Source organism: Sceloporus undulatus, chromosome 2 (genome assembly GCF_019175285.1).
Source record: "Sceloporus undulatus isolate JIND9_A2432 ecotype Alabama chromosome 2, SceUnd_v1.1, whole genome shotgun sequence".
NCBI lineage: Eukaryota > Metazoa > Chordata > Lepidosauria > Squamata > Phrynosomatidae > Sceloporus > Sceloporus undulatus.
In genome coordinates, this window is record NC_056523.1 from 318,806,355 (window position 1) to 318,822,511 (window position 16,157).

Sequence of the window (16,157 nt, forward strand, 5' to 3'; positions counted from 1 at the left end):
AAAGCAACTGGAACATTTTGCAGAGCAGGTGAATGTTTTCCCCCCTTCTTCCCATCAACTTGGCCTCTGTACTGTATTGCTGCTTCCTCACTTCCACTGTTGTCATTTGGAAGCAGGCATTGTTGGTGGGAGACTTCCCTGGATTGAATAGTAACTCAAGACATGTGTACTCTATCTCCAAGGAAGGCCTTCATCTGCTGGGCCAACACAAAAGGAAGCCTGGGTATTCTACAAATAGAATCGCTGTGCCTCTTAGCTTGTGGTATTCCCTACAGTTTTACTCAACAAACCACAGGACAGGCTTTATTGTGCCTTCCTGGTGGAGGACATTTGCCAGAGGACACATCCTGAGAAAGAATGTGGAGCTGCTGAGACCACTGTAGTTGTTTTCGTTGCTTTGGGTAACATATCTAATTAAAAAGATTGTTATGTACAATCTTATGTTTGTACAATGTTATGTACAATGTTATGTATAAATAAAGCTTAATAAAATAATAATAATAATAATAATAATAATAATAATAATAATAATAATAATAATATCTAGTGATCCATACAGGGCGCATATGAAACAACAAATTATTCTATCTATAATATTAATGCCTTGCATCTGCCAACTTCACTACCACTGACCAGGTTGAAAGGCTTTTACACTGTAGAGCTACTTTGCTCCCTTAAGAGCAGTGGGAGTTGTTTTTAACAATATTGTTACTATATTTAGCAATAACCACATTTATATATTGATATTTATAGGGTTGCCAGTGTCAAAACTACTGGTTGTGTGGAGAAGATATTTTGCACCTGTAATTTGTTGCTTAGTTGCATGACAAGCAACACCTGCTGAAATCTTCTCCTCTACACAACCATTAAAGATACAGGAGCCCCCCTCCTTCTAGATGTTATGAGGATTTTTAATGCTGATTTTCTACAATTATCGTTTGGCAAGACAGCAATATAAAAAATTACAGCAAAGAAAATAAATGAATGTGTTCTTCTTGCCAGCTAACTGATGTGTGTTGGGAGTAGAATGTGGTATGGGGTAAGAGTGGGTGTTCTGAGTAGCCCAGCAACAACAACTTCCCCCTCTCCTTCCATCTGCAAAATAAACAAACAAAACTAGAGCAGTGAAACTGCCTTGCCACCATTTGCCCACCAGACATTCAAAAAGGGCAGAAGTAGTGGGCAATGGTTCAGGTGAGCCAGCTTGGCTGATTTGACCAGCATGAACAAGAAGATGTCTCAAGGAAAGGGGAGGTGGACAAAGGGCAGGTTTATCTGCTCTGGGGGTTTTCTTTTGGGGGAAGGGGATTGCAGAGAAGAGCTGACATTGCAGAAACCTTGCTCTTCGAACTAGAAAGCTCAAACTGAGAAGGAAGAAGGGAAATTCTCATTCATGACAGTGAAATCAGCCAAGCTCATTCACCCAAGCCCCTTCTCCTGCCCTCTTTTTCACCATGTTTACTCCTTCCTCTGCAAAACAAAGCACCCAAAGAGAAAATGGTGCGTTACAGACCGCCAAAAAGCGGCGGCCTGTACCTGCCCCTTTCCCCGAGGTATCAGGGGCTCAGTGGCCAGAACGGCAGCCGCTGAGGCCCCGATCCGCCGCTTCCCCACAGCCTGGAAAGGGGTGTCCTTGGGGCTTCAAGCCCCAAGGACACCCTGCGGCAGCAGGGAGGAGTTGGCCCCTTTCTCCCTTGCGTCGCTGGGTGCAGCCGTGTGAAAGCTGCGCCCAGCAGCACAAACCAGGAAGGAGCTCCGAAACGGAGCTCCTTCTTACTCCGCGCAAAGGGCGCACTAAGCGCCCTGGTGCGGAGCGATGTCACATCTGCGCCGCCCCGTATAGAGGCGGTGCGGTCATGACGTCGTCATGGGGGCGCTGCCATTTTGTACAGACTCAGTCCGTACTAGAGTTAGGGGGGTGCAGAAGCACCGCACCTTCCTAACCCTAGTACGGACTGACTCCGTACTAAAAGGCCGGTTTGTAACGGGCCAATGGCACCAAAGAGCCACTCCCACAATGGGGATAGTGGAGAGAGTCGGGGGGTTTTAAGGTTCTCCTGGGGCAAACTATGGTGAGATCTTAATCTTAAATTTAGGGAGAGCCTAAAAGAAATGTCAACCCCCTCTTCCTCTTCCCACTGTGGCAGAGAAGCGCTAATGAACCATTACCACCACCATTTTTTCAAGCAGGCACTATAAAAAGTCAGAAGTAGTGCCACAGCAGACAGAGATACCACACTGACCTGTGGTAAGTCAACCCAGGTTTTTTGGGTCAATTTTTTGCCAAAAAAAATTCAACCTATACACAAGTATATGTGATATATATACATAGCCTCCTCCCTATATCATTTAAAATTGAACATATCTGGTTTTTAAAAACAGAACTGGACTTCTAGCTACCTTCAGTTATGCGTTTATTTCTTATTGACATTTGTGCCTTTTGTGTAGTCCCTGGTGACAGAATCCACCTCAGTTGTCCACTCCTTCCCTCTGGACTCCTTTGCACCCATTATACCTACTGAACTGAAAACGTTACTACTGTATACACCAAAGTGACAATCACGTTACTCTACAGCAGGGGTAGGCAACCTGCGGCCCGCAGGCTGGATGCGGCCCGGCAAGGCCTTGGGACCGGCCCCAGCCCGGTCCTGCCGCCGATTGCCGCCAGGGCCTTTGGCGTCTCGCTCGAGGGGCATGGTGGGGCAATTGTATATAGAAGCCTCAGAAACATGCATTTATCTTAACATTTTTTTAAAAAACCAGCAAATTTTTTTGTGTGTCCTCCATTTTTTATTTAAAAAGTGCCACCCATTTGAAAATTTTGTCCTACATTTGTCCTGGTTTATTTATTTACTTTTAAAAATATTTAATTATTTATTTTTTGGCTTCGGCCCCCCCAGTTGTCTGAGGGACAGCAACCCGGCCGCCGGCTCACAAGGGTTGCCTACCCCTGCTCTACAGAGTTTACTGAATTGCAACTCCTTGTATGCCTCACCACTGGCTTGAACTGATGAGAAAGTTGTAATCAAACATCCTCTGGAGGGCTATGAGTCCCACCACCAGCGCAGACTATATTCTTGGTTCAATTATGGCAGGTAAAGGCAGGCCCCACCCTTTGATGTCTCGCTCTCCAACAAATCGCTTTTTTGACACTTTCCAATTAAGGACAAGTTCCATTAATTCAATGAGAGGTCCCGTTTTGTGAGCTCTTGCTGCCTATTGAAAGAGCACTCTCCTTGTGTATCCCTCTTCTGAGGCACAAGAACAGTCTCCTGATATATAAAAAGGCCTGGTGAGCATAGTAGCCAAAAAGGGGCATTGTGTGTATGCATGTATGTGAGTTTACTAGCAGCAGAGAGTGTGAGAGAGGCATTACTGGTCCCATTCTGGCTGGCATCAGTCCCAACCTTGCCCAGCCACTCTGTCTCTCAGGGCTGCTGCATGGCACCTCTGAGCTTTGGGCCACTGTCTCTTAGCAGCTTCCCCCAAGTGAAACACCCATGCCCCTTCTGGGCTGGGGCCTCACGAAGTAGCCCCAAACTAGACTTCCCCCACCTTTTACACTTCTAGCATACAGAAGACTAGGAATGGGAAAGACAGTGATGAAAGAACTAGACAAGATCCTAAACAGTAAAGATATACGACTGAAGTTAAAAACATCCACATGTATGGATGTGACTACTGGACAGTGAAAAAAGCAGATAAAAAGAAAATCAACTCATTCGAGATACGGTCCTGGAGGAGAGTGCTGAGAATACTGTGGACAGTCAAAAAGGCAAACAAATAGGTCTTTGAACAGATCAAGCCTGAATTCTCCCTGCAAGCCAAGATGATCAAATGGAGGCTGTCAAACTTTCATCACATCATGAGAAGGCATGAATAACTGGAAAAAACAATAAGGCTAGAAAAGGTAGAAGGCAGCAGAAAGAGAGAAAGACCACAAGCCTGATGAATAGACTCAATCGGGGAGGTCATGGGCCTGAATCTATAAGACCACAGCAAAGAAGTGTAGGATTTGGAGGGAGGGGCGCTTGGAGATTCTTATACAGAGGGTCGCCATGAGTCAAGGTTGACTTGAGAGCAGCTAACAACAAGAAGCATACAGTAATTTGAAAGGCATGAGAAGGAAAGATGTGTAGCAGGAGGAAGGCCTGTCGGACAGATGGAAGGCAAGAAAAAGGACAGGAGGGAGCCACAGGCTCCTTTTGCATTTTGTGATTTTAGAAGTTTTTAATCCTTAGCATTAATCATTGTAAATTTGTTGTATGCATAGTCTGCTACACTTTCAAAATGGTTCAAAAAATTATTTTACTTTAACTTTCTGTGGTTTATTTTTGTTATACTGTCTACAAAATTAAAACCATGGAATTGTAGAGCTGGAAGGATTCCCAAGGGTCTTGAGTATAATCCCTGGCACAGCATTTGTCCACTGTTAAAGTGGACTACTGAATTGATCTTACCACCTGGAATCTCTTCATCATTTTATGTCATTGCCTTTCTTGAAATCAGAATCCTTTACTTTGAGTCTTACCCCCCAGAACAGTAGAAAACAAGCTCATTCTTTCGTCTACATTTGCCCTTCACATCACAAATTATGATGACGTTTAACTAAATGCCAGAGGACTGGGACCTTCAACCAGGGTAAAGCTATTTTTTCTTCTAATTTGGACTCAATTGGCACGTTTTACCTCTACACCTACCAAAATGTTCCTGATGCAAAAATATGGAGACTTCTGGAGGAATCCACTGCCTACAAAGAGGCCTCTGGCCTCACAGGAATGGAGACAAAAGATGAGTCCTTGTTGATATGGACTTTTAATTTCCTGGATTTTGCCCATCTGACACATGACCAGAGGAGGAGGGGCCAGCCTGCTATAGATACTGTCCCCATACCATCTTAACTAAGGACAGAAACAACAAAATGCAGGCATCTTACTAATATTTTTCTCCTGTTTGGTATATAACATCTTGCCTGGTGAAGAAGCCAATGGAGCTTCAACAGCTTGCAACAAGTATATTGTGCATTTTGGTTTGCCAATAAAGGTATCACTGTTTGGTGGAATTTTGTTTGAATTTACTAAATGGCCCACACAGCTACCCCTGCATGATAAATGCTGTACAGTTTGTGTTTTTCTTTTTAATGGTCATGCTTTTAAGGGCTTTGGATTCCATTGTTAGATTAATTATATTTTTTAACTTGTATGATGTGATTTTTTTAGCTGTATCTTTTTAAAGCTTTGTATGCTGCTTTAAGTCCCAGACTAGAAAAGGCAGGAGGGTGATGACAATTATGATGATAATAATGCACTGAAGACTGAAATTAATATGCACTTACTGTGGTGGTAAGTAGCTGGCTGAGCTGTAAAGCCATTCTGCTGCGTTCCTGGCTGAGGTCCTGAAGCAATCTGTAAGAGTCCATCAGTGTGGCTACCTGGCAACATACTGGTGGGTTGACCTGGCAGAAAGCAAAACATTTAATCTCTGCCTTTAAAAATAAATGACCACTTTGTTAGAAAAATAAATCATCACTACTCTTCTGCTTGTGAGAGGGAGTTTTCAAAAGCTATTGCTATGATTTGGTACAGTACAGTCATGTTGGTGCATTCCTTCAAGTCGTTTCCAACTTGTGACAATACTAAGGTGACACTATCACAGGGTTTTCTTGACAATAGACCTTCAAAGGGGGTTTGCCTTTGCCCTCCTCTGTGATATGCCAAGGACGCCCAATAGGTTTTCCAAGATGAGTGGGAATCAAACCATGGTTTCTAGTATCATAGTCCAACTCTCAAACTGCTACACCACACTGTCAGTCATAAGACCTATAAAACAAAACATCTGTAGTCACAAATTTCCTTACTAATAGACCTGCTTAATGCAAAAATAACTAAGCAGTGAAACTGCACTGTATAACCACAAACTGTTGTGTGGGAAACACAAATCATGCAGGAAGTTCTTCACTACTCCACACAACCCTGTACTAACTATTTTTGCCATTTCCTTTCTGCTATTAAATTTCTAAATTTAGATGTCTTTCACAATCACATCGCTTGCACAACTCCAGGAATAAAATGGCAGCAACATTAATCAGCTACCTACTACTCATTTTAAGGATGCATGCATCTTTAAGGATGCTGAGAAGGGAAGTTTCCATAACTTCTGGTCAGTTTCCTCACTGATCACTGGCCCTAAACGGGCTGGGCAGAGGTGATATGGAAAAATAGAGACATGAATGGGATACCCCTCACCATCTGTTCCCACGGCTCCCATGTGCTGTAAAGCTGTTTGCAGAAATCTCATGTGCTCCCAACATGAAAAGGGAGCAGCTTTGGAGGAGAGGGAAGGTCATCGGTAAAGCCAAGACCTTTCTCCAATCCTGGGAGCCCTTGCCATATTAAGTCTTTCTCCATGCTTCCAAGACAGCAACAGAAACGAAGACAAGGAAAAGGAATGGAGTGGCTGTAGTGAAGAAGTTGCAGAGCAACAGCAAACACATCTTACTGGAGTGATAGGCAGGACAAGACTGGCCTTCTAGGGTTAGCTCCATCCACATGGGGTCACCAGAAGGTCTCTCTTTTTTTTACTTCCTGCCTATTGGAGTGAGTGGGAGGAGTATAACCCAAACTAAAGGCTGTGGGGGTCTTATCTACTGAGAAACTTGAATAATATTAATGGAATCCACCTGAATATCAAGCTAATGGCTGAGCTGACCAAAACTGTGTACTGCCCCACCTCACTGCCATTACGTTTTGGCTCCAGCTCCACAGTACTTTACATATTTACTAACTACAACCACGGTCAAAGAGCCAAGGGCGACTGGGAGTGTGTCTACAACCCCTGCTTTCCAGGAAGAATGTCATGGCAGAGACCAAACTGATTCCATACATTAGCCAGAAAGGAGTTTGCTTTAGCCTTTGCAACTGCCTGCCCAGAAAGACCACTTGTAAAATCAATAATGGCTAAGCTTCTGTCCCCCTCCAACACAACTCATCTTCTTTTCTGATGTATCTTTTAGACTACAACCCTAAAAACAGGCTCAAACTTATCATTAATCTTTATAAATCCCTTTGAAAGTCTTATTCAGCTGAACATTAATAGTTACAATGTGTCATTTAGAGTAACTATGGCGGGATACAGACCGCCCAAAAAGGGCAGTTTCCTGCCACCCTGGTTTGCTCCACGAGGGAGCCGCAGTGGACAAACCACATGGCTCCATCGCGGAACAAAAAGAACCTGCAAAAAGAGGGTTCTTCTTGTGGCACCTTTGTGATGCCACAAGGTGCCAATGGCACACTTGCGGCGTCACAAAGGTGCCGGGATGTTCGGACGCTATGCGTCTGTCGCGTCAAAATGGCGGCTCCGTGTGTACAGGGCGCTGCCATTTTGACACCCCCATCACATGCAAGGGGTGAGGCCGGTATGGACGCTACGTTCTTGGCCAACCCCTAGCACTTGACAGGAGTGGCGCAAAGGCCCATTTAAATCAGGCCTTTGGTGCGGTACATACCACCATAAAGCAGCGTACCAGCACCGATTCTAGGCTTAGGGACCGCGCGGCTACTACACGGTCCCTAACCCTAGAACGTACAGGCGGCATAACAATGGTGGCACCCTGTGTACACAGGCACTGCCATTGTGACGTAAGCACCGCATGGCATCCGCACGTTGCTGCGCAGCGCTTATGTAACGAGTGCACCAGTGGCCCACTCGTTACACTGCCCCTGCGGCTTAAAAAGTAGGACCATAGCTAGCGTGGGGCATTGCCTTGGGGCCTCCAGCCAAAGGGGGGCCCCGCACCACCCGCCCTCGCAAATGCCTCTCAGTCTTCTTGGCCGGGAAGCTCGCTCTTCTTCTTCTTCCTCTTCTTCTTCTCTCGTGCTCCTCCCCATCCACTGGTGTCTCCTGTTTCTCCTGCCACCCTTCCTCAGGTTTACTTGGTGGTGTGGTTCATGTTGTTGTGGGTTGGGAAGAATGTGTGCTTGCCTTTCTGCCTTCCAGACGAAGGAGGAAGTCAGATGAGACACACACACACACACACAAACCTACACACGCAAACACACACCAACAATCTCCTCCCCCCACTTCCTGTTGGGCTGTTGTTGTTTTTTTAAATGCTACGATTCTCCTTTCCATCCATCTCTCCCCTCCTTCCCTCCATTTCCCCACTTTTTCTTTCCTTCTTGACTCCCGGAAAGCAGCGCCCCACACAGCAAGGGCTGCTGCTCACTTCAAACCTGGGGAAATAACCCGGTTATTGGCCCCGCTTTAACTCTTTTTCTGGCTCAAGGTTATGGAATTCTGGGAGTTGGAGTTTCTTGTACTCAAACTCCCATACTCCAACTCCCAGAATTCCATAGCCTTGAGCTATAAAAAGAGTTAAAGCAGGGCCAAGTCGGGTTATTTCTCCAGTGTGGATGCATCCAAAGGTGATCAAAAGGATGCCTCTCCTGATCCTTTCCCCCACCTCTCTCTAATTATTATCTATCTATCTATCTATCTATCTATCTATCTGTCTGTCTGTCTGTCTGTTTTAGAGCCTTGAAGGATTTCCTTTCCCCCTAATAGTTACTTCGAGACCTCCTCTGAAGATACAGTATTGTGTGTGTGTGTGTGTGTATAATACACACACACACACACGCACACTCATCCCTCCAGATTTGCTGCTTTGATATTTATCGATTTGATTATTCACGGATTTGTTGAATGTGTTCTATTTATTTATTTTAAAAAAAATGTCTGAAAAGGATCAACAGATAAAGTGTTCTCTCTAGGAATCTCTAAGTCCTCCAGTGCAACTCTATGGTGAATTTTAACTAAAGGTTGCACTGAAAGACCTAGAGATTCCTAGAGAGGACACTCCTCTAGGCAATTGTAGCTCCTCCAGTGCAATTCTATGGTCAGTGTCTGTCGGACATTGACCACAGAGTTGCATTGGAGGACCTAGAGATTCCTAGAGAGGTGTCCTCTCAGGTCAAAACATGGTGGTGTTATTTGTGGTTTTTCCACATTCACCGGGGTCTTATGCCCCTAACCCTAGCGAATATGGAGGGGCAAGTGTATGCTCTTTTTAACGCACTGTTGGGGTGGATCTCCACATTCAGGTTGATTTCGGAGAGTTTCCTGTGTGGTAGCTTTTAAAAGGCCTCGGTATCTCTCACAACATTGGGCAAAGTTCTTGAAAAGTGGACCAGGCTAAACATCCCAAGCTGCCTAAGTCGTTCCTCATAGGGCATGGTTTTCAGACCCTTCACCATTTTAGTCGCCCTCCTTTGAACACGCTCCAGTTTCTCAATGTCCTTTTTAAATTGTGGTGCCCAGAACTGGACACAATATTCCAGGTGGGGCCTGACCAGAGCAGAATAGAGTGGCACTATTACTTCCCTTGATCTAGACACTATACTTTTATTGATGCAGCCTAAAATTGCAGTGGCCTTTTTAGCTGCCACATCGCACTGTTCACTCATGTTCAACTTATGGTCTACTTGGACTCCCAGATCCCTTTCACGTGTAGTGTCGTTCAGCCAGGTGTTGCCCATCTTATATCTGTGCATTTGATTTTTCCACCCTAAGTGCAGTACCTTACATTTCTCCATGCTGAAATTCATTTTGTTAGCTGTGGCCCAGCTTTCTAGTCTATTCAGGTAATTTTGAATTTTGGTCCTGTCCTCTGGGGTATTAGCTACTCCCTCTAATGTGGTGTCATCTGTAAATTTGATAAGTATGCTCCCAATTCTTTCATCCAAGTCATTGATAAAGATGTTGAATAATACTGGCCCCAGGACAGAGCCCTGTGGGACCCCACTGGTCACTTCTCTCCAGGATGAAAAGGAGCCATTGTTGAGCACCCTTTGGGTTCGGCCGGTCAACCAGTTACAAATACATGTAACAGTTACATTGTCTAGCCCACATTTTACAAGCTTGTTTGCAAGAACGTCATGGGAAATTTTGTCAAAGGCCTTACTGAAATCAAGATATACTATATCCACAGCATTCCCTTCATCTACCAAGCTGGTAATTTTATCAAGAAAAGAGATCAGGTTTGTCTGGCATGACTTGTTTCATCACTAACTGCCAATGTATAGTAAAACACACACATGACCATACAGTATGTTCAAACATGAAAAAATATAGGGGTCCCGAATGTACTTTCTGCCCCAGGACCCCTAAAGGCCTAGCTACGGGCCTGTTAAATAGAACCCACTTTTCTTGGGTTCTTTTTCCTCCGCAGGGAAGCTGTGCGGTTTGGCAGCTGCTGCTTTCCTCCAGAGGAAAAAAGGCAGCAGGCAGGCCGCCCTTTTTGGGCAGTCTGTCCCCAGGCCTCAGTAACAACTGTTCATTTTGTTAAGTTTTTAAAGAACCTGAAATGACTACTGAAATATTTCAAAGACTCAGTGCTATCTTACTTGTGGAAGCAACAGGAATGTTGGGAAAGTTGGTAGTGCTGGTAGTACTAGACTCAGAAGGAGCCAGCATGGCTGGGGTGTTATAAGTTTCAGTAGATGCCCTGTTACTTGGTGGATGCTGGATAGTCTGAACTGAATGACCTTCAGCAGTTGAGAGTGATGGCTGTCCCTCAAATTCGTGAACATATTCATCCTTCACCAGCATGCTTGAGGGTGCTATAAGAAAATAAAAGATCTAAATTAGAAAGATTATTATTAATTGATGAAATACATTAATACAGTAACTGTTCTATTCAGGGCCCTATAAAAAAGCAGGAACAATAATTGTTTGCTTGTTCCACATAGCCAAAAAGACAACCATTTTACCGTATATACTCGTCTGTAAGTCTAATAATTTATGCCCAAAAATTGACTTCAAAATCCCAGGTTGACCTATGTACATGTCACTGTGGAAGTGTGATAGCAGCTCTTTCAGATTTCCCCATGCCATGCGGAGAGGAGTTTAGCAAGAAAGAGCCAAGCAGAAAGAGTCCTGGGTGACTGATTGATACTGCTGTTTGTTTAAGAGTCCCCCTTCCACCCAGGCAGAAAGGATGAAGAAAAGGCTCAGTGCCAGTCTCTCTTGCCATACACACTGAAGGAGCCTCCAAGTTTTACCCTTGATCTGACTAACATCGCCAATTGTTTTTCCCTCTCTTGTTTGGTTTGTAACATCTTGCCTGATGAAGAAGCCCATGGCGCTTCGAAAGCTTGCAACAAGTATATTGTGCATTTCGGCTGGCCAATATCACTGGTGGATTTTTGTTTGCATTTGTTAAATGGCCAACACAGCTACCCCTGAATGTTTTCTCTTTGCTAAAAGCTGAAAAAGACTTTCCTAGCAATGTTTTCTAAGTGATTTAAATTAGAGGCACCCTCCTTAGGGGAAACTATTTTTTCGAAGAAAAAACATTTCATAGAACTTCATGCATAGCTTACCAGAACTTTGCAGTGTCAATCCTGAAAGATCTTTAAAGAGAAAGAACACAAATAATTAGACTAGTTTAAAAACCAGTAATAATAGGTTTGGTATTTCTAACTGTGTGGTTTTTTTCCCTTTCGTTTTTCTTTTAATAGCTGTCTGTGAACTCACACATTTGAGTCTTGTGCCTGCATAGAAGAACATTTTAGCCATCAGGCTAAGAGTTTTGGTGGGAACATCCCCCTCACCTGCAGTGTGTATGCTCAGTAGTGTGCCTCACCACATGCTTCTCAGTTCTGTATCTGTCATGCAAGAAACACAGGTCAGGGAACAAAACGCCCCTGAAAACTGTTTCCTTCAAGGAGCAGAATGGTACTTATATTGTTTAAAACCCTGGTCAAAGAGTGGCCTCCCAAGGACTGTGTTTGTGGCCTCCCCAGGGGTTAAAATTTTCTTCAAAATTACCTCTAGGGATGTGAAAGGCATTTCCACCACTTTTGGAGGCTCCCCCCAGGCTGCCGAGCAGTCAAAACAATTTTTTTGCAAATTCTTTCAAAAAAAATTTTAGAGGGGCATCAGAATGCCCTCTAAGGGTCCAAAAAAGCCCCAAAACATGGTGAGACTGTACCCATGTGTCCTAAAGGCTTTTGGAAAAGACTCTGAAAGAAAATGAATTGTTTTTGTTTGTTTGTTTTGTTTTTTGGGAGTAGGTATTGTGGGAAGTGCAGCCGCCTAACTTTTCACAGTTGCCCACTTCTGGTTTAAAGGAACATTGCAACTGTGCTAAAGACAATGAAGACTTTTTTTAAAGAAGACTACATTGGACCCTGATGTTCAATTGGTCAAAAATCATCACCACCAAGATTGCTGTTGAAGACAAAATGGGTGGATTTGAGCAGCACTATCTATCTTGCATGCTATGGCCCACACTTCTGTAAATAATCCACTACGTCATCAGATTTGATAATGAAAAGACCTCCTCCACTGAAAGAAGTTCCCCTTTTCTTAATCAAATGTTTGGATGGTAAAACAAAATCGCTGCCATATGCAGACATGGTGACATACAACCAATTTATGCATTAGCCACAAATGTGAAAAGGTTATCAGGCATATGTCTAGAGATGTTAATTTACTGACATGCTAAGAAAAGGGCCTCAGTTTTTACAAAATTCATCTTCTGAAATATGATGTACCCTTCCCAAACATTATTTTAAAGCTGCCATGCTGTTCTTTGTATCTCCAACCATTAAACAGAACCTATGCTCCATTTCATCTTGTCTTCTGCCTTTTGATCAACTGGAACAGAATGAAATTTTTGCCTGTCCTGGACTGAAACACTAACAGTCCATAGACTGTTGTCAGTCTACAAGCCAATGGCTCTCAGTCCATAGGAAGTTCTACAAAATTCTACAAACATGATAACAATATAGAATTAATAAGCTTTGAGCCCCTAGCACAATGGAAAATAAATCTCCTTTGTACACGAGATAGCTTAAGAACCACTAATTTAGAGGTGTACTCTGTGACAGTCTTGATGACAGAACTATCACCAGGACTGCTTTTAAGCAGGTGTCTGCTGCAAGTGGATGGGATCTTCAGAAGAAATGAAGTGGGATGACTAATCCCTTCATCTTCTGTAGGAATGACATTGAAACAGTAAAGATAATGAGAAAGTGGAGGGGTTAGTGAGTAATCCTCTCAGATTTTTTCTTCTTTTTTTAAAATTTGGAATCCTCTTCTTACTTTCTGGGAAAAAGAAAAAAATTTCAAATGCATTTTGGATTAGTTATTATTTAGTATAATCTATGTTTATTAATCCCTATAATAGAAGGAGTTACCACTCAAGCAAAAGAATGAAAAGATATGAAAATCTTCAAATCAAAACACTTTCTTAGTCATATATCTGGTTCTGATATTCTCTGTTGGTATAGGAAGACCCTAATAACTATTTTAGGAAGTAAATATTTAATGCAAAAGTAGTAAGTTAGTTTCTTTGATGAGCTTATGAAAATGGATCAAATTACCAAATTTTCTTTATAAAGATAGGAAGATAGCAGTAGACTCCAGGAAGTCATTATTTGTGTTGGTGATAGACATGTCTTAATTGATGTTTGTTTGTCACTTGTATGTGTCTAATGTCAATTGTCCTGCAGGGGGAGGGACCTAGGGGGGTATGGTAATATCATTTATGTATGTTAAGATTGTGTGGGATAATTGTATATTGTGTATTCTCAGATTTTTTCTTCTGAGAAGGATGCTACATACAAAGATTGCACATCATCAGAGCAATGATGCAGAGATGTTTGATTCAGAGTAAGAATTCAAGCCTGGAATACTGGAAGAGTAGGTGAAAGTAAAAGATAATAGTATTTATAATGACATTACCCACAGGGTTCTCCTAAACTGGGTCACATTCAACAGGTTCATTTATCATCCCTCCCCCCTCCTCTTCTAACGTGTCTCCTGACTGCAGGCATCAACAGGGGGCATTTTTCCTTAGGCTTTTTTCTTGACTTCTTCCATTGCCCTCTAGGGCCCCAGGAAGGCTCAAAAACACGAAGAATACTCCCCTTCTTCCCTAGCGGGCATTTGAGGGCAATGGGGGGGGGGGGGGAGACCTTCCAGGAAGAAGGGAAACTAATGTTGTGTGTGTGTTCCAACCTTGCTCTTGCCATCCGAAACATTCTTTTCGTTTCCTTCCTGCACAAGGAACAGAAAAAAGTGAAGAGCAGCTGCTGAACAAGCCACTCCCTTGCATGCTCAACTGGCAGACTCTACAACCTAAGACAGCTCTGAAAGGATGCTTCCTTGCCCAATCCTATGCCACAAATATGAAAGACCTCCCATGTCAATGAATGGAGAATCTGTGTTATTAAACATAACTTCCTGCCCCGTCTTTGGCCTAAATCCAGCTGCTAGTTCTAAATAAAGCAAACCCACTAAATCAACCAGCAAATGGTAAGTCAACACTTACATAAAATTCCATCCATTGAATGGAGCTATTCTAGTTGGGACAAGCAATTGGCCACAAATTCTGTAATCTCTACCAGGTGTTGTTGTTTCTCTCCAGGTGTTGTTGGACCATAACTCTCAGCAGCCTCAACTAGAACAGCCAAAGGTTAGGGATGCTGGCAGTTCAACATCTGGAGGGGCACACGACTACCACCCCAATCTATACAGTATCAGAAACATACTTACCAATACCAGGTGATACAACACGCTCATAATGATATGGGTTTACGCACACACTGTCACATTTCAAGTCAAAAGCATATTGGCAGTATTTGACATGTTTGAGTTCATTTTTGTGAAGATCAGGCCACCTCCATAGCCGTGCATAAATTACATGAGGAAAACCCTTACGACCAGCCACCTAAAAGATTGAAAATCATGAAAAATTCAAATGAAATTGGGGATGGGAGGAAGGAATGGGGAGCACAGGAGAAAGAGATCACATCCTAAAAAAAATTAAAGACAATTACTAGGATGTGAACAAAGATTACATTTTATATCCTATGAGATGGCAGGAACCCAACCCCATCCACAAGTTCTACGTTCATCTCCACTGCCTCACTGTTGAATTATATAAACAAAAATCTATCAGTGATACCTTTAATGACCAACCAAAATGCACAATATACTTGTTGCAAGTTTGAAAGTACAACAAATATATTGTGCACTTCAGTTGGCCAATAAAGGTATCACTGATGGATTTTTGCTTGTATTTGTTACATGGCCAACACAGCTACCCCTGCATGTTTTCTGATCAATTATATGTGACACTATTCTCTCCCCTTCAGTATGGACCTATCCTTTCTGCTGATGAAGAATATCAAGATATCAGATGTGCTTTTACTAACCTGAAGCCTTCCGTCCAATGTTCTCTGAATTGTAACGCATTTGCTAGGATGAGCCCCATTTGTAGTTATAGCTGTAATCAAAGAATCCAATTCATCTTTTTTCTCCTTTAGTTTTTTTACCAAGCTTTCAATGGCTCGCTTTGCAAATGTTTCACTCTCCCCTCCTTGTCGATGACACATCAAACTGTGAACAATGCTCAAACAAGCATCATTACTTGTTGGTGTGTTCGTAATAGACATACTGTCCATTTGGTAGAGTTTGTCCCTCCAGACTAAGTATGTCTACCAGCCAATGGGCTAGAGACTGTGTCCAAGGCACACCTAGAAGAAAGCAAAAGAGCAAAGCTGTTAGAGGATTGACCATAAAAATTATGGAAACATCCATGTATTCTCCTTTAGCTATGTAGGAATCTTCCCATAAGGGTTATTTGTCAGATGTGTTTCACTTTCCTCTCTTGGATTATTTAAAAAAAATAGTTGTATTCTATCGTTTTATCCTAGAAACCTGATGCATTCTATAGCTTAACAACAATATGAAAGCAGATCCCTTACTTTACTCTCTGGACTTGACTCACTTAGAAAATCACAGTAATTTTAATAGGTCAGATTTCAAGCGCAGATAGCTACATGTTTTCCACGTCCTGCACATGTTCTCTCACAGCTGGGTCTGCAGACCCTGAGTCCTGTCCAGAATACCTTTGAATGGTCCTGCTGAAAAAGCAAATATCTAAAAAGGAGAACTGACCCTTCTGGAAACTTCTAAAAGCTGTGATTCTCCATTAAAACAAGTGGTGCAATCTCTCTCTCTCTCTCTCTCTCTCTCACACACACACACACACACACACACAAACACATTTTAATCCTCCCCTAGGTTTACAAAGGCAGAGGTCATATTTCTGTGCTTTTTTTATTTTGGGGTGCTGGTGAAGCCCAAGT

General features: G+C 42.9%; 1 protein-coding gene across 4 annotated transcripts in view; it reads right to left on the minus strand.

Moving 5' to 3' along the window:
• SMAD4 (SMAD family member 4) overlaps window positions 1–16,157 on the minus strand; it is a 57,517-nt gene that overhangs the window by 16,559 nt on the left and 24,801 nt on the right. For all 4 annotated transcript variants that reach the window (XM_042448898.1, XM_042448896.1, XM_042448897.1 and 1 more), the window contains 5 exons: window positions 15,222–15,542; window positions 14,560–14,734; window positions 11,379–11,408; window positions 10,401–10,616; window positions 5,336–5,455 (listed from right to left, as the gene is read on the minus strand). In XM_042448898.1, the coding sequence (XP_042304832.1) occupies window positions 5,336–5,455; window positions 10,401–10,616; window positions 11,379–11,408; window positions 14,560–14,734; window positions 15,222–15,470 (790 nt within the window). In that variant the 5' untranslated portion in view covers window positions 15,471–15,542. The remainder of the gene's footprint in view (window positions 1–5,335; window positions 5,456–10,400; window positions 10,617–11,378; window positions 11,409–14,559; window positions 14,735–15,221; window positions 15,543–16,157) is intronic.